The sequence below is a fragment of the Acomys minous genome, assembly GCF_964271855.1.
Source record: "Acomys minous genome assembly, chromosome: 1".
In the NCBI taxonomy this organism is placed as follows: Eukaryota; Metazoa; Chordata; class Mammalia; order Rodentia; family Muridae; genus Acomys; species Acomys minous.
The window spans coordinates 55,034,319-55,058,682 of record NC_140483.1 but is presented as its reverse complement, the minus strand read 5'-3'; the positions used below and the strand labels follow the sequence as shown (position 1 = coordinate 55,058,682).

Here is a 24,364-nt window from a genome sequence, read left to right as displayed (position 1 = left end):
GACAGGAATAAAAGATTAGCGGGGCAATGGTTTGGGAGTGAACCAGCAAAAAGATGAAAGTAGCATGAAAGAAAACAGTGAAAAGGAAAAACAAGCAGAGACAAACTGCTGAACAGTTCTTTGGCCAAAGAGGAAGGATGACTGTCCTGGAAAAGGTAGGGCTGCCAAGCAGCTCCATGCAGCTAAGGGAGGGTAGACTGGGCCATCCTGGCTGGCTGGAAGCATCTTGCTCATGGAGGGCACAGGGGAGGGGGAGTTTAAAGACATGAGCATGGATCATACTTAAGAGACACGGAAGACCCCTGGCTAGTGCTGTACGTTGGTGTTGACATCTGACTGAAACTTTCAATACACTCGTTTCATTATGTGGAGTGGTCTTTGCCTCCCAGGGATATTGCAGCAACCAGCTGTGGAAGTGACCTAGTCTGACATGTGAACACAGGCGGATCTGGCTGGGAGAAGCTCAGCATGATGGAGAGAGGTAGGAAACCATGTGGTGGAATGTTCTGTAGGAAGCAGTCGTGAAAACAAGCCTGGCAAAGAGATGAAAAGGAGGAGAGCAGAGCATGGAGCAAGGTGGAAAGGGGCGGAGCACAGAGCAAGTCGGTTAGTGGTACTTCCAGAGTGAGCAAAGTAGATTCCCAGAAGCGACCGACAGGGGGATGGCTGCTGGGCCCTCCACATGCAAGGGCCTGGGAAAAGGAGGGTGGAGGCTAGGGTCTTGCAAGGAAGCCGAAGCTTCGTAGAGGAGGCAGCCGACTGGATGTGGCCATCCCAGGACAAGCACAGAGTCAGCTCTGCCAGCTCAGTGCACACTGACACGCATGCCTGTCAGCTCCGTCGGATGGGGTGGAGTTCCTCCTGGGGAGGATTCATACTTACCTTTCCCTCTCCCAAACACAAAGCCCTACACATACCTGGAGAGCCTGTCTCACTTGACCTGTGTTTTGGTGGTGTGAGAAAAAGGGGCAGTGATGTCCCTTTCAGATGTGAGCTCTCACGCATTCATGGGCAGTCACCCCTACACTAGTGCCCTGTTGACGGCTCCAGGAAAGACTGACCTCCTGCATAACCTGAACAAGCACAAACACAGAGCAACTGGCCCCAAGGCTTGACAACTATTTTAGTCACTAATCCTTAGAAAAGTTGATCAGCATAAATGATAGCTTAATGAAGAGCTTGAGAGCTAAACAATCATTTTCTTCAACTCCCTTAGAGCCAGCCATAACAATCTCATAATATATTCATGAATTTGAAGAAGGTACAGACAGAACCCTAATGCTGGTGTGGCTGGGAGGGTCTGATGCTCTTCCCCCTTAGTCCTGTAGAGGGAGCTAGGCCAGTTGCAATCTGGAATGTTATGCTAGGATTGAGCAAACTATGTTTACTGTTACTCAGGCAGAACAGTTTGCAGGCATTTCTTCTCGACTTGGGTTTGTATGTGGCAGGGGACTGAGTGATATGGTAGATTTTTTTTTTTTGAGACAGAGTTTCTCTGTGTATCCTTGGCTGTCCTGGACTCGCTTTGTAGACCAGGCTGGCCTCGAACTCATAGTGATCCGCCTTCCTCTGCCTCCCAAGTGCTGGGATTAAAGGCGTGCGCCACTATGCCTGGCAACATGGTGGATTTTTAAGCAAAGTCTCAAAACAGCTTACTGACTGCATCGGTGTTTTTGCCTGCACGTATGTCTGTCCATCATGTTTGCAGTACCAGAGGTGGCCAGAAGACGGCATTGGAACCTCTGGGATTGGAGTTATAGATAGTTGTAAACCACCAGGTGGGTGTTGGGAATTGAACCCAGGTCCTCCGCTAGAGCAGCCAGTGCTCTTAACCTCTGAGCCATCTCTCCAGCCTCTTAAATTTACTTTTAAAACTGATGGCAAATGACTTTTGATTGGAAAGAAACACTTTCATGTGTCGTAATCTCTTGGAATACTGAAGATATGAATTTATGGCCTAGCTTAGAAAACCACAGCTTGATAGGATAAAGACATAGAAACAATCAAACCTGTGTCAACCCAAAAGATTGAGAACAATGTAGAACAGGAAGAGCTTCTGTCCTTGCCAGCTTAAAGTGGGAATAGAAATAAGAAAGAGCTCAAAGTTCCCCCCTTTTGACAACTTTTGAGTCTTTTTTGTTTGTTTGTTTGTTTGTTTGTTTGAGACAGGGTTTCTCTGTGTACTTGCCTGTCCTGGACTTTGTAGGCCAGGCTAGCCTGGAACTCTCACAGATCTGCCTGCTTCTGCCTCCTGAGTGCTGTGATGACAGGAACGCGCCACTTTTGAGTCTTTGTATGGGGCCTATGTGAGTGGCACAAAGGGCACACAGCTTGGCTTTGGGCTGCAGGGCACTCATGGCGGGATGTGTGAGCTTTGGCCTGATTTCCATGCTCCAGATCAGCATGTAGGTCCTTCCTTTCCACTCCCTCCCCTCCCTTTTTTGGAGACTGGGTCTCATGTGTCCTGTGCTGGCCTAGAACTTGTTATGTAGTGAGTTCAGAACAAAGACGGCTCTGAACTCCTGAATGTTACAAGTGTGCACCACCATGCCTGGTTCATGGGGTCCTGAGGATCAAGCTGGCTGCATGCTAAGTAAGCATGCTATCTAGTAAGCAACATTATTAGCCCTTTCCTTATAATTTTTTTGTGGTTGCTTATTTTATTTGTTTATTTGGTTCTTTGAGACAGGATCTTTATGTAGACTAGGCTGGCCTTAAACTCACAGAAATTGCTTCTGCTTCCCAAGTGCTGGGATTTACAGGTATATGCCACCATACGCAGGCAAAGGCTTTTGAGGATTTTTAATATGTATTTTAAAAAAAATTTAGTTAAGTGAGCCAGGCATGGTGGCACATGCTTATAATCCCAGCACTTGGGAGGCAGAGGCAGGTGGATCACTGTGAGTTCAAGGCCAGTCTGTTCTACAAAGTGAGTCCAGGACAGCCAGAACTATCCAGAGAAACCCTGTCTATAAAAACCAAATCAAACAAAACAAAAAAACCAAAAAAAAAAAAATTTTTTTTTAGTTAAGCATTAGCTTAATTTATGTGTATGAATATTCTATCTGCATATATGTGTATACACAATATATGTGCCTGGTGCCCACAGAGGTCAGAAGTGGGCATCCGATCCCCTGGAACTGGAGTTGCAGATGATTATAAAAGATCATATGGGTGCTGGGATCTGAACCCAGCAAGTGCTGCTAACCATGGAGTCATCTCTCTAGCCACCCTTGCCCAGGCCATTTGTTAGCAAGCACTATGGACAGCAGTCCAATGGCAGAGTGCAGATGTATAGCTAAGGGTTTCAGACGGGAAGCCCTCATGCATATAGCGCTGTATGTGTCCAACATGGAGAGCTGTTTGGCAGTACTAGTGTACTATGCTAAGAGGAAGAAAAGACTGCCACAAGTGAGGGGGGGAGGTAGAAAACCCAGAAGATGGAAAAACTCAGTGGTGTCTATGAAGGTAGTGCTCTGTCTCGAGAGAATCACACACTATTTCTACTTCCTGCTACGTTAAAGTCAACCTGGGAATTTAGAGTGTTTGAAGGATAAGTAGTTATTGCTTCCAATTCTGTATGACTATTACTAATCACAGCTGTGGGCTGGCGACTAGGAAACGAGGGGCAAGAATTGTCATTTCCCCTCCACTCTACAACTGTAAGGGGTAACAGGATTGTGAGTCCAGGGTTTGGGAAAACCATGACCTTTGACCTGATCATAACCTGAAAACATTGTGTGTGTGTGTGTGTGTGTGTGTGTTGGGATATGCATAAATAACATCTTTTTAGGCCATTAAAACAACTCTCTCTCAGGAAGCGGCAATCCACTTACACACCAGAGACACTTGCTTATGGGAGGACATTTGGGGATTTGTCTGACACTGTCCCAGGGTTTCTGCCTCCCAGCTATAGAAATCTACATCTGATCTGGCATTCTATATCCACTAAAATAAGATTATTTAAGAAAGGAAAAAGCTGAGCAAGTAAGTAGGTGACAATGGCAGTTAGCACAAGGCACTGCAGGGACGGGCTGCTCCAATACTTTAGGTAGATGGCTACCCTGAGCAGCTCCATGCTCCTTCCAGCCCCCCTATGCTCCCCTGCTATAGCAGCAGACCGGCACTCAAAACTGGCAGCAGTCCATTCAAGTAGCTGAGAGAGGTGATGTCACTGTCGGTCATCCTCGAGAAGAGGAAGGCAGTGAGCCCTCAAGTAGGTCATGTGAAAGCATGAGTCTGCTCTAGTGGGTGGGGGCCAAGAACTCGGGAGCACTGCAGAGGAGATGGCCCAGGGCAGGAAATCAATATGCAAAAATACATTTTCATACTGCTGTGGAATGACTCAGCTTGTATTCCCCCTGCAAGAGCTGTGTGTGGGGAGACAGGCCTGTGGCCGTGCCCAGGTGTCATGGAGCTGTCCTGGTGGGGACTCTGCAGAGCGAGGAGTTTGTCCTAGCCCTTTCACCCAGCCTTTGAAAACCTTAGAGGTTCAACTTGGGATATTGCCTCCCGTCTGCCAGAAGTCTCATCACAAACCCATCAATTGCTCTTAGAAGGCTTCTGAGGTATCCACAGCGGATGCAACATGAACGGAGAGTACCTAAGAGATGGCCGAGGAGAGGTGCTCATGTCCTCTAACCCAGCATCTCTTCTTGGGGGTGCTCAGCTGGCAGTGGCATTTATAGCAGGCAAGCCTAGGCTCAAGTATCTAGTTTAGGCAAGCGTTCAGAGAACAGGCACACACCAAGACAAAGAAACTCTTCGTACCTTCATCTCTTCTTCCATTTCCGACATTTTCCGTTCCAACGCTCGCCTCTCCTGTTTAGAAACAATGAGCTCATTGAAGGGATGACAGGTGCGGGAGCTATCCCAAAGCTGCCTCCTACACGTCATAGCACGGCAGCTCCATGGTCTGAGTCTTGTAGACTAGGGCAAACCTTTCTCCACATCCCCTGCCCTGCGGTCATGGGATGGAGCTACTTCACTGACGAGGGGGCTGTGGCTTAAGTCTTCTGTAAGAAGAGTAGAAGATACAGGGTGGCAACCTGCTAATGTTCTTTACAGTTAATTCTTTCAAAAGACTGGAAATAACTAGGGCCCTTGCTGTGTAGATACAAAATCATCACCTTTAGTAATGGTGCACCCTGGTTCCCAGGGAACTGCTTCTTCCGTGGTGGGGAGTAGATGGTCAGTGGGGAAGTAGACATCATTGCCTGCCAGCTTCCCATCCCCCTGCATCCTCTCCCAGTCAGGAACTCTTAATTTAGCCTGAACTCAGTGAGGAGCCTTTAATTACATGAGATACCAAGGGGGATTGGTTATAGGCCAAGGGAGTGAAATAGACATCTTAGCTTTTTCTGCAGACAATAAGACAGACAGGAACATACTAACTACAGCCTTAGAGCCAAATCAGAGGACTCATCACTAAATCTAAGTGAGTTTCCTCAACCTGAGAATATCAAATCCCAGATAACCACCTTGGCTGGGGTCAGGAGCCTGACGGGAATGCCCTCCACCAGGGGGCTGATGAAAAGCTGAGACTGCTCAGCCTTAAATGGTAAGATCTAAATCATTGGCAAAGGGCCTTGATGAAAAACTTACTTTTAAAAGTATTTGTATGAGTGTGTGTGTGTGTGTTTGCACGTGTGCGTGCGTATAGGCATGCCGTTTGGGGACCAGTTCTCTCCGTCCACCGTGGATTCTGCTGATGGAAACCACGCTGCCAGGCTTGTACACGGCAAGCACTTTCACTGCTGAGCCACCTGGCTGTCTTTCCTCTTTTGAGACTAGGTTTTGCTATGCAGCCATGGATGGCCTGGAACTCTCTATGTAGTGCAGGGTGGCCTTGAATTTATGATGATCCTCCTGCCTCTGCCTCTCAAATGTGGGTGTTTTAGATGTGCGTCAACATGACCAGCTGAAAGCGTCCTTTCTGTCTAAGGCAAGAGAAAGGGCAGGAAACCCTTAGACCTTCTGCGTGTGTAACTAGCCAAGTATCTTACAGCTCTGTCTACGTGTGCAGTTCTGAAGGCAGAAGAATGCCTGGGACGATTTCCCAGGGCTAAATGAGGAAGCCAAAAGGACTGGCCATCAAATTACTGTCCAGGGTCAGACAAAAAAAATTTATCATTAAGCTGGGAGTGGAATGTGGCAGAGCTCCCGCCTTCTTAAGATGAACTTTTTCCATTGGCACGAACAACGGAGCTGGAGAAGGCCAGGAGGCGCGCAGCAGGCAGCCAGGGGAGATGAGCTTACCCGTTTCTCCATCTCCAGCACCGAGGACCGGTCAGAGGTCTTCTCTTGCTTCTGCTGTGCAAACGGAAGGAAAACACCTGCTATTTGGGCTGTTTCACATATAGCAGGAAGCCCAGTTTTACTCTGGTTCAGTACCAGACATCCAGAAAGAGACAGCAGAGTTCTGGGCTTTTCCTTTAGCAAGGGTCTCCAGCAAACAGACTGTGAGATCGCTAAGTCAGACACTTGCCCTGAACAGTCTGTAGGAGAGCAGTATGAGGAGCCCTCAGAAGGCAGGCAGGAGCAGTCCTCATAACACCTGACTCTCACCTCCCCTCTTCGTTAGAGCTGACACTTCCTACACTGGGTCACCCCGCCCCGCCTCTAGAGAAGCAGCTCTTCTTTGAAGGCGGGAACCCCCCAAACTCAATCTTTCCCTGTCACTTCTGTCCATTTTCCTTCTAGGGTGGTGGTCTTCACACGAGGCAGCCAGTCTTCTTAGCTAGTTTCTGGTGTCTTAACAGAGCAGTTCCACTTTTATCTGTTTGCTTTCCTTCCTAATCTGCCAACAGGCTTTTATCTGAATAAAGGAGTTACAGTATATATGTAGATCATCGCTGACTTTCAATTTCAACCCTTCAGAGGAGTAAAAAGATTTGGCCACTAAACCTAGGAAGAGCAACTTCAGGTAATGTAGGAACCTTTAAGTCTCCTTTGGTCTTTGCATTATAGGACTAGGCGGAACTTTGTACGTTCAGTAGACATGTAATGAATAAAGGATGACAATTTTATATTATCTAATACATCAGGCTGGCCCTGCAGAAGGTTCCCTCCCCTTTCTCCCCCTTTTCTTTCTTCCTCAATTGCCAAATACATAAACTAACAATAAAACTTGGAATTCTGGCTCTCAGCCTAGTCTTTCACCTTCTGCTCTGAAGGTCATGGCTGTCAGCCTTTATACTACATCTGAGAGGCAGAAAGGAAAGGGGAAAAATGCACTTGCAGGTCTCGGAGTTTGTTTATATCTTACTTTGTCTCTTTTCTAAGCCTGACAAACTGGGAGATTTCAAGATTTGCAAAGTTCAGAATACAAAGAACTAGTTTTTTGTTTGCTTGTATAGTTTTAAATTATAACTCCCTTGACTTTGAGTCGACCTCTTACGTAAAATGCTGTATGTGTCCATGTGGGAACTGTCTCCAAGCGAATGCATGAGGCTGACAGGCCCTCCCTCCCTCCACAATCCTACCAAACATCTCCATTTTTGGTAAATAGAGACTTGGTTTGTAGCACCATCATTTCTTTCTGAGCTTTGGATAGCTTGTATTTGGTTATCCGAGCATACTCAGCCGGGCAGATGGCTGGTGAATAGTGCTGCCCCAGTGACTAGGGAAGGCTGGTTCTATTCTGATGTTCTGTGTGGGCCACTCCGCACAGCTTGTTGAGAGCTCTACAGGCTAGCGCCAGCAGCTCCTACTAGGAGCAGGCTGTAGTGTTCTTTGTGGGGCTGCTCCGTTATGACCTGCAAAGGGCTCACCTTCTGGGAGCAGCTTCAGGGCTGCGTTTAGTACTAACTTCTGTCCATCTGGAAGCTATTTAGAACAGACGAACTGTCTAGCTTAGTAATGCAGAGGGGAAAGTGACCATAAAACTTATTTAGCCCATCCCCCACTGGTGGCAGGGTCATAATTGTGTCATGGCCTTTTCTTTAGATACAGAGACCTTTGTTTGTTTCACAAAATGGCTTTAAACCTAGTATGTGTTAGCTGTAGGTCTCAGAAAGAACAGTAAGCGTCATGTTTGGTTCCTGTGCCCACTTTGCTCCCTTGCGCATCGCATGTCAGAGGGGCTACAATAAGATGCTAAGATGGTATTCAACCCCTCCCCGACTACGTATCATGTGCTTGGGACTACATGAGCCTATAATTTCATTTTTGCTTTTGGATTATATCATATTACCAGATTAAGCAGCCACTTCTGGTTTTCATTTCATATCCTCGTAAACAGCCCTTTTTACTTCAGTTCCACTTTTGAAATACTTAGTCCCCAGGCATTCTGGGAGGGCAGTAACTCAATAGACTTCCTGTTAACTCTGCAATAACCCGAGACAGGCTGCTGTAGCTTTCTTCATGAGCAATGAGATCGTTACCCCCAGCAGCCTTTCAAGCTTTGTGCAATAAAATCAGGCCTGGCAGTGACAGTGAGTGACTTACCCACTCACTCCAGTAGTTAGTTTTTTACTACCAGGTACAAGCGGGGACACTTTGGCTCCAGGGTGGAGTCCTCCTGGAGCCTACTCTGGAACCCCTTCATTCCCTGATGTAAACAAATCACGTAATGATTTCTGGGCTCCACTTGGGGTTCTCTGTTGTCGGTTACAGAGTGTCGTCAGTGTTCTCCATGAGGCGAGGGCAGAGGGCTGCGCTCAAGTATGAGCAGGCCAGGCGCCATCTAGCCCTGAGCCCGCACTGACCTGGTGTACTCTGCAGTGGGAAGCTGTAGTAACATTAGCTCTGCTGTTCTCACTCTCAGTCAGCTGGCCACTGAACTTAACCACTAGTTTTCAGAATTACTAAGTTAAACAGCCACTCTATAAAACTTCCATTTCATCGGCTCGGGGGACGTGCCACTTGGACTCTGTCTCACAGCCTGTCCCCTAGACTCCTGGTTCGCTTCCTTGTATGGGCCTGCCTCCCCTGCTCCGTTCTTCCTCCCCGTACCTGGGCCATCTTCTCAAGCTTGGATTTTATGTCGGCAAGCTCCAGCTGGGCCTCCTGAAGTTTTGTTTTCAGTTTTTGGTTTTCAGTCAGGGCACTCTCGTAGAGCTGTGAAGAAAACAGAACCAGGCCACTGGAGTGGGGGTGGGGGTGGGGGCTCCTAGTAGTAGAACTCACACTTTCTGCTCCAAACCACCATTGGGTGATTTTTGTCAAATTCTGCTTAACAAAAACATCAACCAAGAAAAATGTCCTTAACCAAAATGTTTTGGTTCCTCCTTGCCCCTTCACCCCCTCCCCATATCTCAAACACCTGAAAGGGAGTGTTTTCAAAGTCCAAGGAGCAAGAACTGAGAGAAATGGATGAAAATGAATTTTTAAAAGCTAACACCAAAAAGTGTTTGGTTGCTCTTCAAAACACCTTATTAAAAGCACATGTTTCTTAAAAAATAAATCTGACCAAATAATTCTCATGCGCTCAGACATATAGCATCACGCTTTTTATTCTTTTTAAAAACAGTAAATTTCTTATTTTGCCCTATACGTCTAAATATTTGATCTAAGAAATATACTTACTGCAATAAAAACAATATACAAATAGTCTTTAGTGGGTGGAGAGGTGAAGGGGACAAAGGAATGACTTAAGTACCTCTGTGTTCCTTATTTAGGGTTTGCTCACTGTTTTCACAGTGGCAAAGGCTAAAAGGTTCTGTATCACAAGCTGAGACAGGAGCCTGGAAAGAGAGCCTACTTTTTTATAATCCCTGTTGCTGTCCTCTTCTACCCGGCTGGTCAGGCTGGCCAGACGAGCCTCCCTGGCCTCCCGACGGGCTCTTGCTGAGGCTCGGTCACTGTAAGAATCGCTGCTGGTCGGGTTACTGCCTCCTGACTCCAACCTGTAAGGTAAGTATTGAAGATAGAAAGGTTGGTTTGAGAACACAGTGTGTGTGTGTGTATGTGTGTGTGTATGTGTGTGTGTATATGTGTGTGTGTGTATATATGTGTGTGTGTGTATGTGTGTGTGTGATACAGCCTAAGGCTAGTCTGTGCCTTTTCTAAGGTATTTGAGAACTGAAGCCAGAAACTTGCCTTTCTTGAATGTCTCAGCTAGCATGCCCAGGTCTCATGGCCACACTGCGTGAGTGAGTGTGCACATGACCAAGCACGCAGCTTGGGGGAGAGGCTGTCACTTGCCGACAGTGTAGCTCACTTGAAAAACCGGTGGCCTGGATGCACATGCTGCTTTAAGTCTTAGAGCTTTCAAATTAATCTGGAGTTGAACAGCTTCCCTAAAGAGTGTGCCTTTAAGAGTCAAAGTTTCTGGGGTCTGAAGGGCTCTTGGAAAATGATTACAATGAACTATCAACGAATCAGAAACACATGGGCTTGGAGAGCAAGCCAGTGGGGAGAGAGGAAGAACGGCAGCCACAGCAAGACGCTCGGGCTTCTGGGTGCATGGCAGGGTTGCTGGAGTCAAACACCCACAGGCAGCCCATTTGATTCCCTATGTTCCATATCACGACTTGTGCTTGCACTTAAGATTTCTACATCTGGCAAACGAGCTTCTGGAGCTGTTGGTGGCTTCATTTCCAGCACCACTAAGTGTGCCAGCTTTGTGTCCTAGTGTCATTTTAATCCTTCACACCAGCTTATGTTTTCCTGAGCTTTGCACATATCACAGTGCTGTGTGCAAACCATCCCTCCAGAGCACTGTCCCCTGAACTGCTTTGTCTGGTTTCTGTGGTGGCTGCTGGCAAAGCTGGAGGACGTGAAGTAAGCTGTGAAAGGCGGGGTGGGGGGTGGGGGTGGGGGGGTGTCGCAGAGGGCAGTGAGGCAGGAGCAAAGCAGCAGCTGCAAGGAAGCTGGCCCCCCTTCTCCTAGAGGAGCCAGGACCTGTGCTCTTCTCACGCCACCGCCCCCCCCCACTCATGGAAATCTCTGTATTGACAACTTTCCTGACTACAAAAACAATACATTAAGTAACACCAATGTATCTACCCCTTAATCTTGCCCACAAAATAACGGCTATTAACAGTAGATTTCATGTATTTCTGTAACGTCAAATACAAAAATGTTAAAACAATATTCCCATAAAGCCAGCTAAGACCTACATTAACTCCGCCTCCCTACATTAATGATTCTGTAAGCATCTTCCTATATACTTACTTCTTAACAACGACTATGGTTATCTGGTAATTTAACCAAATTTCAGGTGGTAGACACATTGCTTCAAACTTGTTAGCTATTAATATATTTACTAAAATATGTAGTCTAATTTGTAAGTCTTGGTAAAGTTAGCCAGCTACTTTTTTGCGCGTGGGGGGGGGGAGTTGTTGTTTTCTGTTCGAGGCAGGGCCTCAAAGAGCCCAGAATGGCCTCAAACTTACTACGTTAGCTGATGACCTGGAACTCCTGATCCTCCTGCCTCTACCTCTTGAGTGGTGGAATTACTGGTGTGTGCCACTTGCCACCAGTGGCTCAACTGTCCAACTACTTTCTTAGGAAAAAAATTTAGAAACGTAACTGTGTGATCAAGGTCTACCATATTTTGAACACTTATGTATAGCTATCCTGCCTTCCAAAGAGATTTAACCCTTTCCACCTGTCCTGGTTTGCTTTCTAGAGCTGTGATAAACACCATGACCAAGAGCAACTTGGGGAGGAAAGGGGGTAATTTTAGCTTACAGGTTACAGTCTATCATCCAAGTCACGGCAGGAGCTCCAGGCAGGTGCTTCAAGCAGATTCCGACTGGGGGACAATAGGTACTGGCTTGCTTCCAGGTTCACATCCTCCTACCTTCCTACCTGCCTTGGGATGGCAACACCCACAGTGGGCAGGGGCCTACTTCCTACATCAATCAAAAAAATGGCCCACAGATATGTCCACAGCCCAATCTCACGAGGACAGTTCTTCAGCTGAAGAGGGAATTCTTCTCAGGTATATCAAGTTGACAACCAGGATTTACATCACATCAACTTTATAGGAAAATGCTATTTTTGTTGTTCTGTTTTAGTGTTTTACATTGTGAGGGAGCTTCAAAGTGTTTGGTTATTGGTCTCTGGATGGCCAGTCACACTTTGTTCAGTGAAGCAAGCAGCTTTCCCTTGTCACACCCTGGGATGACGCTCTTACACAGGAGAGCATTTACAACTAATACATTTCACAGTTTAAAATCTCACTTTGTTTTTGTCTGTTGATAGTAACTCTTTTTTCCCCCTCTTAAAAGCATCAATCTCCTATTTTTTTTTATCTTAGTTTGTTTGTGTATGTATTTATTTTGAGACAGGGCCTCATATTGCCTAAGTTGGTGTAGGATTTCCTATGTAGTCCAGGCTGACCTTGAACTTCTGATTCTTTCTGCTTCAGTCTTCCAAGTGCTGGAATTAGAAGTCTGAGTCACCATGCCCACATATTTAGAGTTAATTTTTAATAACAATGTAAAATTACATAATGAAACTTAACACTTTGTAATCTTTAGGGTACTGTGTGGGAAGGTGTTTCCTATTTATAGATAATAAAATTCTGTCTCGTGCTATTGTTGTAGAAAGGGCCTTTCTCTTTAAAAAATGTAACTATTTGAAATATATTTCTGTTGGTTTTTTTTTAAAGTATGGATTGAAGGAAGAATGTAATTTCTCAAAACAAGCAAAAAACTAAAACAAACCAAAACAAAAAAACAAACAAACAAAAAAACCCAACCCCCAAACTAAAACAATTTTCTCAGTAAGTCTGTAATCACCCATGAGATGAAAATTCACATCATACATATATGACTTTTTAAGGTGCTATGGTATGGACTGTGTTCTGTTAATCTCTTTGCTTGCTACTATTTTTATACATTTACTTATTTATTTATATGTGCACACATATGCGTGTGGGTGTGGAGGTCAGAGGACAGCCATGAGGAGCTGGTTGTTCTTTTCTACTATGTGGGTGCTAGGATCCCATTCAGTTGTCAGTGTGATGGCAAACACCTTTACCAGTCGAACCATCTCATCAGCCTTCTGTCTTACTCCTGAACTGGATTTTTGATATATTCTGAATTCTGTAGAGAAGTGTCCTTCAGTATGGCCGCTGTAACATAACGGAGTTCTTTAAAGATGAGCTATAGCAAAATACTATTCTTTGCATTTTGCAAAGCAAAGTCGTTTTATACTACTTGACAGGTAAATTATTCATTCTTGGCTGTACTTGGTGAGAGGGCAGACAGAGGAAGACTACACATAAATCTTAGTATATATTTACAAGGTCGAACTAGCTCAGCTACCAAACAGACTATGAGACCAATCTCCCCATGACACCCTAAAACTACACCTGCTCCGTGTCCCCTCTTCTTAATCTCTCCATCACAGGACTAGTGGAGAGAGACGCGAACATTTAGTTCCAAAGTTGCTATCTTCCTTATTTTCTTCTCTAGGAAGACCAGCTTTCTACCTTAGATACTATGTGAAAAGTTATAGGGGATCCTTACTTATTTATTTTAGTAATTGCAAAAGCCTTTTTAGTTCATGTGATAAGATATTCATAAGCACCATTTAGATATAAGACATATGGTTGGGTTCACTATAAAGTGACAAAATTTCATCTCAGGCAATAACCCTGTCTTCTAAACTATCAGATTACGTTAACTGCCCCTTCTGTGCACCCACGATGTCTGGCTGACCGTCTGAATGGCACTTTCTGCATCTTCTGAAAGGATCTGTTGCTCCAGTAGGTTGTAAACTAACTGTAGGCAGGGCAGTGCCTCATTCATGTTACTCCCTAGTGCCCAGCACAGGGCCTGGCACTGATGCCTCAGGACAGTTCATCAGTTGGAAGTGAGCAAGGTGAGCTGGGCAGAAGAGAGTCTGGAGGCAGGAAGGTGAGTGGAAAGCTGCTGTTTGACGCTGGGCAAGAGGTAAGTCTGAATTATTATGGTGACTGAAGAAAGGAAAAGGAAGGATCTGAAGATCACTACTGAACTGTTATGTGAAACTAAATTTAACTGGACATACAATCACTCACAAGAATTAAGCATGCATATAAAAGAGAGTTCTTACCTAGAAAGTCTTTCATGCTAGAGAAAGGAGACAAAAAGAAAAAGAAAATAGCATTAGCAAGAGACTAATTTATATTTCCATTCATAAATGCACTTTTCAAATCAGATGTCTCAATGTCATGGTGGAGACAGGAGTTGCTAATTGAACTGATGGCACAAAGGCCACGTAGCTCTAACCCACACTTCTTTGTAGTCCACGGCTCACCGGATCTGGGCTTTGGAGAGAACATCCTTTTAAACTGGCAGATCCCCCAAATACAGAGTGGTCAAATGTTTCCCTCTCCACCAACTAGACAACCGAGCCTGTGCTGCAGGAGTGACTGTCACTGGCTTTCGTGTGACACTGAGCCATCTAAAGTGAAATAGTCATCCCATTGATTTCTTTCAGTTTCCCAACCGCCCAAGCCTTCCCTGAGTACGCAGTGTGATTTATAAACACAAATACTCAGGTCAACTTCTTCCCAGATCTACAGTAAAGGAGAAGGAATGAGGGAGCTGTAGGCCAGTCCTATCCTAGTCCCTAGATGCTGGTAAAAACTTAAAAAGAATAGTAAAGTATTCAGAGATTTTAGAAGAAAGGCGTCTCATAGATGAAAACTAAAGCTTAGTCCTTGTTAAAAAAAAAAAGCAACAATAGTAACTATGTCTTCATCTTACATCTTTAAAACATAAGTGACATTTGTCCTTCTATCCTTGCACTAAAAAGGAGCTCAAAGCAAACAAGTATTCAACTGATTTACGCGAGTTTATTTACTTCCTACTCTGAGACGTTATGAGTAACAAAGCCTCACGCCAGGTGTGGTGGCGCATGCCTTTAATTCCAGAACTGGAAGCAGAGGCAATGCACTATGTCTGTGAGTTCAAGGGCAGCTTAGTCTACAAAGAGAGTCCCTGGACAGCCAATGTTACACAGAGAAAAGCTATCTTGAAAAACCAAAACCCAACAAACAAAAGCAAAAGAGTAGCACACCCTCAAAGGACAGACGACAGGAGAGTGAGGAGAAGCAGTGTGCAGTAATCTGCTAAAAGAGGAAGGGCCCTTCACGCCGGAGCAGCACGCCATGGCACTGCTTGTTAAATCCTCGGAAGCCACTGTTTTGCTAGCACAGGCATAGAGCAGCCTAATACCTCACACCCTGGAGTTGTCCTGGGACTGCAGAGGTGGCTTTCTGTGGAATCCCTCTTCAAGTCAAGGGTTGTACTTAGAATGGTCACAAGCACTTGTCAAATGAGCACACCCTAATTCTGAGGGTTCTTTTTCTGTGGTTAGGGAGTAGAGATTTCTTTTATGTGTCGTTAATAAGTTCCCACACAATTGGATGGTGCATCTCTGGCTAAACACCATGGGACTAATACATTTGCGTAGTGAGAGTTTTGGTTTCTTTAAAAAATCAGCTATATTATGTTTTAATCCCAGGTGTGGGATATAGATCTGCTTCAGACTGCCACAGCAGCAGATATTTGCCTTGTGCGGGCTCTGAGAGGGGCGTGATCTTTGCCAGCTGTAGAGAGTTTAATTCTGTGGACTCTGAGAGGGAATAAATGCCAGAGCCCAGAGAGGGACAGAGGCCCTTGAAGGAAGGTGTTTGCTGTTCCCCTCTGCTGCTTCTGGTGGCTGTTAATGCAGTCTGATGAGAAGAAGAAGTTGAAGATATCCTGACCATGAGGACTATACTTGCCCCAAGGAACCTGGTGACCCTAACTAGGAAGTAGTTTTTTTCTCATACTGGGTGTTGGAAGGGATTGGTGTGGAGAAGGAAGAGGCATAAGAACCCCATTAAAAGTGCCTAAAAAGCATGCCAACACATTTGAATTATATTCATTCATTCATTCATTCATTCATTCATTCATTCATTGTGTGTGCATACATATGTGCACGTGTGCACAGGTGTGGAGGTCAGAGGTGAGGTTTCAGGAGAGAGTTCTCTCCTTCCATTTGGGTCCCAGGGACTGAGCTTAAACCATCAGGTTTGACAGGAAGTGTCATTACTCACGAAATGATCTTGCCCTAGGCATACATTTTAAACATGGAGATAGGTTCCAGTTGAGGTAAGAGGGAACCATTTAGAAAAAAATTATGGTGTATCTGTAACATTCTCATATGCTTGTGATGTCCTTTGAGAAGTCTAAAATTTAGAAATCCGGGGTTATGACAATCTTTTTCTTACATTTTTATCTGTTTTTGTTCTGTTTCCTTTTTTCTTTCTTTGTTTTGTTTTTGTTTTGACAAAGTCTGGCCTCATACTCAGAGACCTGCCTGTCTCTGCCTCCCGAGTGCTGGGACTAAAGGTGTGACAGCCAGCTATCTATTTCCCTCAGGTTTTACAAGTCTTATCTACCTATAACCCCAAATGATCACAGATCATCACCATTATCTAAAGTTTTTCCCTTCAGCATTAAAAACACCACTAACAACAACACCAACAAGACATGGGCCCAGCAGGTAAGGGCACTTGCCACCATGTCTGACCACCTCAGTTCGAGTCCACATTGTAGGAGGAGAGAACCAACTTCCAAAAGCTCTCCTTTGACCTGCGCATGAATGCTGTAGCATGTGGCTACACACAAACACAATAAATAAGTGTTTGTTTTAAACCACCTCTCAATAACCACTATTACTCTCTATGTGGCAGTGTCTTAAGAGCTGAGGGAGGCAGCACAGGTCTGTAATCACAGCTCTTCGGGAGGCTCAGGCAGGAAGAGCACACGAACAAAGCCTATGTGGGGTACAGAGTGAGGCCATGGCCAACCTGGGCAACTTAGTGCGATCTTGTCTCAAAACAAAAAGTAAAAAGAAGTCAAGGAATGCGGCTCAGTGGAGCACTTGCTTAGCATGAGTTAGACCCTAGCTTCAATTCCCCGGATGGGGCGGGAGTGAGAGAAGAGAATCAGACTGAGAAGTTAGAGTGTTCGCTGTGTCCATTCACTAGCTCTGTGGTAAGATCAGTGTTAGAGCATGTAGGTGAGTTAAAACCTACTGCCCAGGAAAATGTTAATTGTGACTTGTCAAACACTTGTGAATAACTGGGACTGAAGGTCATACTGGCCAATGTGAAGAGACTGTTGTGTACTTAAAGCCTATGGTGTGCAGGGCCTTGTAGGAGAGGCCCAGAGAAAGAGGCCTAGCTGGTAGCACAACAAGCCAGGAGAACCCTGCGAGCACACTTGGTGAGCTTGTGTGGAGCATGAGCGGGGAGATATGTGACTGTGTGCTGTGGAGGCAAGCAGTGACTCCTGGGCTCCTGTAAGAAGTTTCCAGAAAGATGAGTTCTGAGAAGATGATGGCAGAGAAATACATGTATACACAGGCCCATTGCTTCAACAACGACAACGTATTGTTATAGTGAGTGTTTTAAAGTCTTAACTTAAAAGTGCTTACCTGAAAGTCACACTCTTGTTCCCAGTTAAGGCACCACTGGTGCTGACAGGGCCAGAGCATGGATACCGGTAACTAGAGCTCACTGAACCGTCCACCATGCTTCTAGGTGTGATGTCCTTGGCTGGCTCTCAGTTCTAATCTCTACTGGTCAACCCATGAAACCTGGGCAGGTAGCCACTATCCACTGGTAAGAGTCACATGTGGTAACCGGGAGGAAATATGTTTTTAAGGTATTGGTCCCTTTCCTCTTTCTTTCTCTGTGCTGATGTTGGTGCTTGTTAGTGCAGTGAAGTTAACTTAGCACCTGTGGGCTAGGAAATTTGACTCAGATGCAAAGTGATGCTTTAATCTCTCTCATACTCCTGGCACAATGGCCTTTAAACAACAGCATCCTGACAGGAGCCACATTCTGTAGCCTCTCCAGAGATGGGCTCACATTCTTCTAGGTATAAAGAATGACTTGTGTATAACTGAAGAGACCGGCTTGGGGCCTTGGTTTGCTTCATACTACTGAAACGTAAACATCTCTACAGAGTGTGCACAGACAGTCTGATAAACTTTCTGACAATTAAGTCAGGTCTGTCTTAGCTGACTTCACTTTCCTAAAATATGGTTCCTCAATTGGAAATGTTCTTCCTCCAACTCCAGTTCCCTCTGTGTAAATATCCTGCTGTGGGATAAGATTTAATGACATCTCCAGCTTTCATTTTTACTGTGTGGACTCTGGCACCCATCTCTACATGATTAAAAAGTGCCCCACTACAACAGGAAAATTAGAAATTTTACTATGTATCAATCTTGGCAACTACAGATGCTAAAGTGTGTTAATCATTTCCATTGATTTACTGCTATAAGAATAACATGTAATTAACTTGTTTTTTTTTTTTTTTAGTTTACAATGTTCTAGAAACAAAATATGCCCCATGGTCTCACTTCTAAGACAGTTACAAGAATGGCTGTGTATACTGTACAGTCTCCACAAAAGATGCTGATGTAAAATACAAACTCTTAAAAATGGAAAATTACAAAGAGTAGGTTAGTAATCTCAAGCAGCGGCCAGCAAAGCCCACAGGCACCTGGATATGAACAGGCAGATTCCAAAGATGGGAGCGTGTGAAGAAAGCCAATGCCAGTGTGCTCAGGGTTGTGACAACCACAAGTTCTTGTCACTATGGTCTTCCTACCAATGGTTCTTACAGATGCCAATCTAAGAAGCTGAGGACGACACTCCTGCCTGCCTGGAGCTAATAAGATGCATATTAAGATTCTCTGTTACCAACTCCTTTCTGGTGACCTTTTATAGGATGTACAAGGGAGGAGGGACCCGAGGGAGGAGGGATCCAAGGGAGGAGGGATCCAATAGATGAAGCAGTACATGATCCACTTAGACCCAAACAGGCTGGAAAGAGCATCTCTGAGTAAATTGCCGACTGTTCCCAGACCGTCCCCTCTGGCTTTTACCTGACTTTGGAGTGGTGTGGAATTTTTTGGGTTCTGACTGCTGCATTCAAAGGCTAGCTCTAGCAATGTCCTGGAATAGCCAACCCAACTGACTAGAGGAGGATATATAGATTTCCTAAATCTCAGAAGTCCGTGATATTTGGGTACAGTAGAGGTAAAATGGTTATCTAAATATATTTCTAAAAGAAGGAAAAACGGACTTCTAAAGAAAAGGACTCCATTAAGTTTATATCCTAAGGGGGGTATGCTTATAAGCTGCAAGGCAAGACATCTGAAACACACAGGGTTAATGTTTACTTGCCTAACTCCTGATAAATCAGCTTAGGCTTTTGAGTTATGCTTCCTAATGGATTTTTCACTAGTGAACATCTCTAGGAGGTTTTGGTTTGCTTTGCTTCTTGATATTCTAGATAAACAAAATAAAACATTAGTTAGATCCAGGGAGAAAAGGTTTTGAGTGTCATGGGGAAGGGGTGGGTGGGTGATTGGTACAGGAGACGTAAAGCCAGCCTCTCTTCATTCTGTTGTCGCTCAAACTAAGCACATTTCAACTGTTAGGCTGACATGGCTTCTCACTGTAGAAAGCAGCTGGCCAATCCTACAGGGAGACTACTGAGTAAATCTAGAGATAAGTGAAGTGGCAGTGTGCCTAAATGGTCTCAGGGGAACGGTGAGCAAGGAAGTGCCATCAGAGGCAAGCACAGCACAGACCAGGGAAGTGACCACTGCAGGGTCTGCACAGAGGAGGGCAGGAAACGAGGAGTTCTAGGACACAGAGCTCAGAGATCTCTGCTCCTCGGGAGACTGGGATTATGGCCACCTATGCGCTGGGAATGGCCTGGTTCTCTTACTTCTGGCCTCTGAACAGTTGTTCTTTTAAAAGCACAACAGTTACATTTAGTCCTCTCTAAGGTCTAGGTATCTTATGGCTACAAAATAACATTAAGTATTTCAAAAAAGGTGTGCGGCTTCACCCAATTTGCAGGTTAACGCCCAAATATATTACATCATATGTTTTAATCAGGAAGTCTTGGAAGGAACATCTTTAAGAGTTTTTGTTAGAGATCATTTTGCGCTACCTTTCACCCAAGACAAATGAAAAATGGCCACTGAGATGGGTCTCTGGTGTTTGAACTAGGTAAAAATGCCTCAGTGGAGGGATTACTTTCACAGCTTAAATGGCTCAGGTGGAGTCAGCAAATAGATACTGGGAACGGGACCCAGAGCAGAGGAGACTTAAAGCTGTTGAGAAACCAGTAAGAATCCAGTGAGCTAAGGTGAAAAGAGTGCCTAGCCAGTAAAACACGGGCTGAGAAAAGTCCCAAATTAAGAAGCAGGCGCCTTCTTTTCATGCCTCCTGAAATACTCGATAACAGCCCATACTTGGCTGCTTCTCCTGAGGGAGCAGAGAGAAGACGGCCACTAACTCAGATGGCAGTCCTAGAGATGGACGGAAAGGCGGCATGGTTTTGATTTCTGAAATGAGGAGGACCTCCAACACACCAGAGGCTAGATTAGAAAATCCCCACAACAGGCTAGAGAGATGGCTCAGAGGTTAAGAGCGCTGGCTGCTCTTCCTGAGGTCCTGAGTTCAATTCCCAGCAACCATATGGTGGCTCACAACCATCTATCGTGAGATCTGGTGTCCTCTTCTGGACTGCAGGTGTACTGGTAGGTAGAACACTGTACACATAAATAAACAAATCAAAAGAAAATCCTCACATAAGCTTTTAACTTGGTATCAGGATTCAGAAAGGCACATAATTGAAACCAAACCCTTTCTACCAAGTTTAAAATAAAGTCATGGCTCTGGAAAGCTGGGCCCAAGGGAAAGGAACAGACCAAGTCACACGTCTACTGCCAAGGCTGAAACTGCTTTAACTCATGTTCTTTGGAGTCAGGGTCTGACCCCACAGTGATGGGAAAAAAACCCTCCTATTTACATTTCCAAAAGAAGGACTAAGCAGAAGGAACATTTTATATCATGTTCTGTATTCTAGCTGAGCCAGGGGAAACAAGATGAGCTATTCTGGGATGCCCCACAGAGAACCACCCTTTCTTTTCAGAGTTCTCAAGACTGAAGGCTGATGAGAAACAAGCCAATAGAAGTGAGGCGGCAAGGACAGAATTTAAGACCAAATTTCAGAGCCCTTGAAAGCCAGTCAGAGTAATAATCTCTCTCCTCTCTTCTCCCTCCCTCCCTTCGTCTCTCTGTCTCTCTCTCTCTCTCTCTCTCTCTCTCTCTCTCTCTCTCTGTCACACACACACACACACACACACACACACACACACACACACACACACACACGTGCACGCAGTTACAAACTATTCTGGTTTCCTCAATATGTCTATGTAAGACAAAAGTGTCCTGGCCTTGCACCTTAAGGAATGCCCTTCATAACTCAAATGCATAAGATTTCAAGGAAACTTGAATATGGACAATATACTGGTCTGTAGTGCTGGAATAGATCTTTCCAAGTCGGTATCTCCAGTACAATAGTTAGGATCTTATACAAGTTTAAAATAGATGGAAAAAGAACAGGATTTGTGTAGAGATGTGATTGATGGATCATGGGAAGACAAGGGCTATATTAGTTTCCCTACATGTTCATTAAAAACCATTATCTCCTCATTACCGTCAAAGTTTCAATTGTACTAGTTTTCTATTACCACCAAAACAAATGACCGTGAAACTTGGAGTCCTAAAACATGCATTAGCATTATCTCAGCTTTGTAGGTCACAGCGATGGCGTTGCTCCAGGGGCTTCTTTGTTCTCGCCTTTGAGCTCCTCCGTCAGGAGACTCCAAGATCCTGCAGCTTAGGCTGCAGGTCCCTGTGGCTTTAGCTCGTGGCCACTTGGGGCTTGTGGTGGGTTCCACATCCCTTCTCACTCAGCCCCTACCCCCTTCAGTCTAGCAAGGGCATTTGGGTCCTTTCCACCCTTCATACGTTTTGCCCTGTTGTGCCATCAGGTCTGCCTATCATAAGGTCAACTGTGTATACAATGGTTGCATAGTCATGGAAACCTATACTTTTATAAGTACAGGGTCTGGAGATTAGGCCAGGATATAAACTGAGAGCCATTTCCAACATGGCCCAGTTAATAACATCCTAGAAGAAATAGGGCCTCTCAGCTGCACTGAGTAACCACATATAGTCAGCATTCAAATGACGCTAAAAACGCTGCTTTATGCTAGAAAAAGTACTTATCCGTGTAAGCATGTGTGAGAGACAGTAGATTTCTAAGCCAAAAAAAAAAAAAAAATCAGCCACTTTTTTTTTTTTTTTGGTTTTTTGAGACAGGGTCTCTCTGTGTAGCCTTGGTTGTCCTGGACTTGCTTTGTAGACCAGGCTGGCCTCGAACTCACAGCGATCCACCTGCCTCTGCCTCCCGAGTGCGGGATTAAAGGTGTGCCCCACCACCGCCTGGCAAAACCAGCAACTATTAAATCACATTCATCTCCCTCATATTAAACTCCTTTATTTGACTTTACCAACTACTACTTAATACATATGGAAAAATAGCTACATGAGAAAGTCACATTCACCACTTAATATTGTTTATGTTATAGCTATATTTGTATTTTTATTTATTATTGTTAATGGCTGTGCATGATGTGCATATGTGGGGGACAGGGGACAACTTTGTGGCATCAGTTCTTTTTTGTGTGTTAGAAACTGATGAATATTTGTTAAGTGAATCCATGATTATAAATAAGCAAAAATGTGAGAGATCACCTTTGGACTTGACTTACTTCTTTTTTTATTATTATTATTTAACTTTTTATTGACTCTTTGTGAGTTTCACATCATGCACCCCAATCTCATTCCCTGCTCCTTCGTACCTGCCCTCTAACTCTTGCACCCACCCCCACAAACACAAGCAAAAGAAAAAAAATCATATTGTGGAAGCTGCGCTGTGTCATGACTTGTCACTTGTCACACAGTATACCCCTTTGTCCACACTTCTTGGCTTGCAAATGCCCATTGTAATGCGTCATCTGTCTGGTTTGAGGCCTCTGGTCTCCGCTACACTGCCAGTACTGGATCCTCACTGAGACTCCTCTCAGAGTCCTGATGTTGCCCTGTGTCATGGAGATCCTGCAGCTTTGGGTCTGTAGGACCAGCCCCTCCACACGGCTCAGCAGTTCAGATAGGGTGGGCGTTGGGGCGGGTGGCATAAGTTATACATTACACTCCATGGATCCCAGGAATCAAACTCCGCTTGTCTGGCTTGCCAGTGCTTGACCACTGAGCCATCTCTCAGACCCTGTAACTACTTGGGGGGAAATGTCACATGCTGATAATGACTCATTATTGGCTTCTTGTTTGTTTGTTTAGTGTGGAGGAATGGACGAATGACTATACTTGCCAAGCAGGAGTACCTTGCATATTCTACTATATCTCACTACATTTTAAAATACAAAATAACCGGGGTTGGCAGATGACTACGTGAGAAAAGGCACCTGGCTGCCAAGCTCGATGCTGTGAATGTGACTCTCCGAGACCCACAGTGTGGAAGGACAGAACTGACCCTGCAAGTTGTTCTCTGACCTCCACACCCATGCTGTAGCATATGTGAGCGCCACCCTCAAATAAATATAATGAGTAAAAAAAAAAAGGGGGGGGTGGGGCTACATTTTATAAATACTGTTGTTCTGGTGCATTTATTAAGCTCCTGAAATGTTATTGGGATTTTACAGCTCATAGTTCTGCAGTTCCTAAAGAATGTCTGGGTTAATTTGGAATTACAAAACATCTTTACCTTAGGAGGAATTATATGAACATACAGAGTCTTCTATACAATATCTGAGGCAAACCATTTTTCAAAGATAATTCTAAGGTTATTAGCTCACCCCTGTTCTCTAACTAGCCATAGCTGTGCCTCCCCTGCCATAGGCTCACTCTACCTGTGGCCTGGATATGCCAGTGTGCACAGCTACTTGAATATATATCACAATCATTCATAACTGGGCCCAGGAAAGCCTAACTGCTCCTCCAAAAACAGTTTGCTAATATTGCATATAGTAATTCAGACATTTGGGACTGGGGCTGTAGCTCAGTGGCAGAGCACTTGCCTAGCATGTGCTGAACACCATCCTCAGCACAAGAAAAGCCATTAATTTAAAAGTTCCCAGTTCCGATCTGAGCCCCCTGGAGCCCCAGTCTTCAGGTGTCCTTGTGTTTCTGAGTGCCCAGTCACACCTCTTCAAAATGATAAGCTTCCCATGCCCAAAGCCCAAGAGATGTTTTCTGTTTGTTTGATTTTTGAGACAGGGTCTCACCACGTAGCCCTGATGGCTTCTAACTGTGGCAACCCTCTTGCTCCTGCCTCCTGAATGCAACCATGTCTTTATGTGCATGTGTGCAAGCGAGTGTGTTTTGTTTTTATGAGATATGGTTTTTTGTACCTGAGACTGTCATCAAAATTACCATGTAGCTACATATGCCTTGAACTTCTAATGCCTCCAGTGCTGGGATGACAGCCCTGTGACATCATGCCTGGCTGGCTGAGATGGATCTTTCTTCCTC

At 44.9% G+C, this 24,364-nt stretch overlaps 1 protein-coding gene across 6 annotated transcripts in view; it reads right to left on the bottom strand.

The window, feature by feature from the left end:
* PPP1R12B (protein phosphatase 1 regulatory subunit 12B) overlaps window positions 1-24,364 on the bottom strand; it is a 202,105-nt gene that overhangs the window by 12,541 nt on the left and 165,200 nt on the right. For all 6 annotated transcript variants that reach the window (XM_084796179.1, XM_084796173.1, XM_084796180.1 and 3 more), the window contains 5 exons: window positions 13,993-14,009; window positions 9,704-9,848; window positions 8,956-9,060; window positions 6,259-6,312; window positions 4,771-4,821 (listed from right to left, as the gene is read on the bottom strand). In XM_084796179.1, the coding sequence (XP_084652305.1) occupies window positions 4,771-4,821; window positions 6,259-6,312; window positions 8,956-9,060; window positions 9,704-9,848; window positions 13,993-14,009 (372 nt within the window). The remainder of the gene's footprint in view (window positions 1-4,770; window positions 4,822-6,258; window positions 6,313-8,955; window positions 9,061-9,703; window positions 9,849-13,992; window positions 14,010-24,364) is intronic.